Source organism: Oncorhynchus keta, unplaced genomic scaffold, assembly GCF_023373465.1.
Source record: "Oncorhynchus keta strain PuntledgeMale-10-30-2019 unplaced genomic scaffold, Oket_V2 Un_contig_17371_pilon_pilon, whole genome shotgun sequence".
NCBI classification, from domain to species: Eukaryota; Metazoa; Chordata; class Actinopteri; order Salmoniformes; family Salmonidae; genus Oncorhynchus; species Oncorhynchus keta.
Genome location: NW_026280410.1, coordinates 12501 through 15080, shown reverse-complemented (window position 1 = coordinate 15080; position 2580 = coordinate 12501). Strand labels below are relative to the sequence as shown.

The 2580-nt window shown below is 49.6% G+C and overlaps 1 protein-coding gene and 1 long non-coding RNA gene across 7 annotated transcripts in view; both read right to left on the bottom strand.

Moving 5' to 3' along the window:
• Window positions 1–1244: 1244 nt before the first annotated feature.
• LOC127919687 (homer protein homolog 2-like) overlaps window positions 1245–2580 on the bottom strand; it is a gene marked incomplete at its 5' end in the record, with an annotated part of 13594 nt that continues 12258 nt past the window's right edge. The window contains one exon of the mRNA XM_052503419.1: window positions 1245–1360. Within this exon, the coding sequence (XP_052359379.1) occupies window positions 1265–1360 (96 nt within the window). The remainder of the gene's footprint in view (window positions 1361–2580) is intronic.
• On the bottom strand, window positions 1369–2293 carry LOC127919686 (uncharacterized). Of its 6 annotated transcripts, none has more exons than XR_008103752.1 (3): window positions 2130–2293; window positions 1876–2028; window positions 1369–1704 (listed from the first exon to the last, which is right to left on the bottom strand). It is a non-coding gene; the product is annotated as an uncharacterized LOC127919686 (long non-coding RNA). The 6 variants fall into 6 exon arrangements; XR_008103753.1 differs by having other exon boundaries at window positions 1372–1704; window positions 1850–2002; window positions 2055–2293; XR_008103750.1 differs by having other exon boundaries at window positions 1372–1704; window positions 1876–2002; window positions 2055–2293.

The window sequence follows — 2580 nt, the reverse complement described above, 5'->3', positions numbered from 1 at the left end:
GAACTGTGATCCAAATAGAACTGTGATTCAAATAGAACTGTGATCCAAATAGAACTGTGATTCAAATAGAACTGTGATCAAATCGAACTGTGATCAAATAGAACTGTGATCAAATAGAACTGTGATCCAACTAGTTTCCATTGTTGAGAATGTAACTCTCCACTCTATTCTCTAGGAGACAATACCTTTTAATAACAATGTGGATCATAGCAACCATTTAACATGATATACAGTATCCTCATCCAGAACCATGTGGAATATGGTAACAATAACTTGTTAGAGACTCAATGAACACTGACAACAAACAATAGGTAGGTGTGTGTGTGTGTGTGTGTGTGTGTGTGTGTGTATAATGTAATGGAACAATCTGGATCTGCTGCTTGAGAGACAGAGACAGAGAGAGAGACAGAGAGAGAGACACTCACAGTTCCAGCTTATTGGCTTCAAGTAACTGTAGTTTCTCTGTGATGCTCTCACACTCTGCCATGAGTTGAGGGGTTAGTGTTTAGGGTGTAGGGGTTAGTGTTTAGGGTGTAGGGGTTAGGCTTCCAGTACCTGTAGTTTCTCTGTGATGCTCTCACACTCTGCCATGAGTTGAGGGGTTAGTGTTTAGGAGTGTAGGGAGTTGAGTGTTTAGGTGTAGGGTTAGGCTTCAAGTACCTGTAGTTTCTCTGTGATGCTCTCACACTCTGCCATGAGTTGAGGGTTAGTGTTTAGGTGTGGGGTTAGTGTTTAGGGTGTAAGGGGTTAGGCTTCAAGTACCTGGTTTCTCTGTGATGCTCTCACATCTGCCATGAGTTGAGGGGTTAGTGTTTAGGGTGTAGGGGTTAGTGTTTAGGGTGTAGGGGTTAGGCTTCAAGTACCTGTAGTTTCTCTGTGATGCTCTCACACTCTGCCATGAGTTGAGGGGTTAGTGTTTAGGGTGTAGGGGTTAGTGTTTAGGGTGTAGGGGTTAGGCTTCAAGTACCTGTAGTTTCTCTGTGATGCTCTCACACTCTGCCATGAGTTGAGGGGTTAGTGTTTAGGGTGTAGGGGTTAGTGTTTAGGGTGTAGGGGTTAGGCTTCAAGTACCTGTAGTTTCTCTGTGATGCTCTCACACTCTGCCATGAGTTGAGGGGTTAGTGTTTAGGGTGTAGGGGTTAGTGTTTAGGGTGTAGGGTTGGAAGCTGAAGTACCTGTAGTTTATCTGTGATGCTCTCACACTCTGCCATGAGTTGAGGGGTTAGTGTTTAGGGTGTAGGGGTTAGTGTTTAGGGTGTAGGGGTTAGGCTTCAAGTACCTGTAGTTTCTCTGTGATGCTCTCACACTCTGCCATGAGTTGAGGGATGATCTCTGCTTGCTTCCTCAGGTTCTCCAGTTCCTGGAGGGAACACACATCACATATTAATATCCTCATCAGTCCTACTGTACCTCAGTCCTCAGTCCTACTGTACCTCAGTCCTCATCAGTCCTCCTGTACATCAGTCCTCATCAGTCCTCCTGTACATCAGTCCTCATCAGTCCTACTGTACCTCAGTCCTACTGTACCTCAGTCCTCATCAGTCCTCCTGTACCTCAGTCCTCATCAGTCCTCCTGTACCTCAGTCCTCATCAGTCCTACTGTACCTCAGTCCTACTGTACCTCAGTCCTCAGTACCTCAGTCCTACTGTACCTCAGTCCTCATCAGTCCTACTGTACCTCAGTCCTCATCAGTCCTACTGTACCTCAGTCCTCATCAGTCCTACTGTGCCTCAGTCCTCAGTCCTGCTGTACCTCAGTCCTCAGTCCTCATTGTACCTCAGTCTCAGTCCTACTGTACCTCAGTCCTCATCAGTCCTACTGTACCTCAGTCATCAGTCCCTACTGTACCTCAGTCCTCATCAGTCCTACTGTACCTCAGTCCTCATCAGTCCTACTCTACCTCAGTCCTCAGTCCTACTGTACCTCAGTCCTCATCAGTCCTCCTGTACCTCAGTCCTCATCAGTCCTCCTGTACCTCAGTCCTCATCAGTCCTACTGTACCTCAGTCCTCATCAGTCCTCCTGTACCTCAGTCCTCATCAGTCCTACTGTACCTCAGTCATCAGTCCTACTGTACCTCAGTCCTCATCAGTCCTCCTGTACCTCAGTCCTCATCAGTCCTACTGTACCTCAGTCCTCATCAGTTCTACTGCACCTCAGTCCTCATCAGTCCTCCTGTACCTCAGTCCTCATCAGTCCTCCTGTACCTCAGTCCTCATCAGTTCTACTGCACCTCAGTCCTCATCAGTCCTCCTGCACCTCAGTCCTCACCAGTCCTCCTGTACCTCAGTCCTCATCACCACTCTGCCCCCCCAACCCCGCCACCACTCTGCCTCCCAACCCCATCTCTGCCCCCCCCAACCCCACCACCACTCTGCCTCCCAACCCCATCTCTGCCCCCAACCCCACCACCACTCTGCCTCCCAACCCCATCTCTGCCCCCAACCCCACCCACCACTCTGCCTCCCAACCCCATCTCTGCCCCCAACCCCACCCACCACTCTGCCTCCCAACCCCATCTCTGCCCCCAACCCCACCACCACTCTGCTTCCCAACCCCCTGCCTCTGCCCCCAACCCCA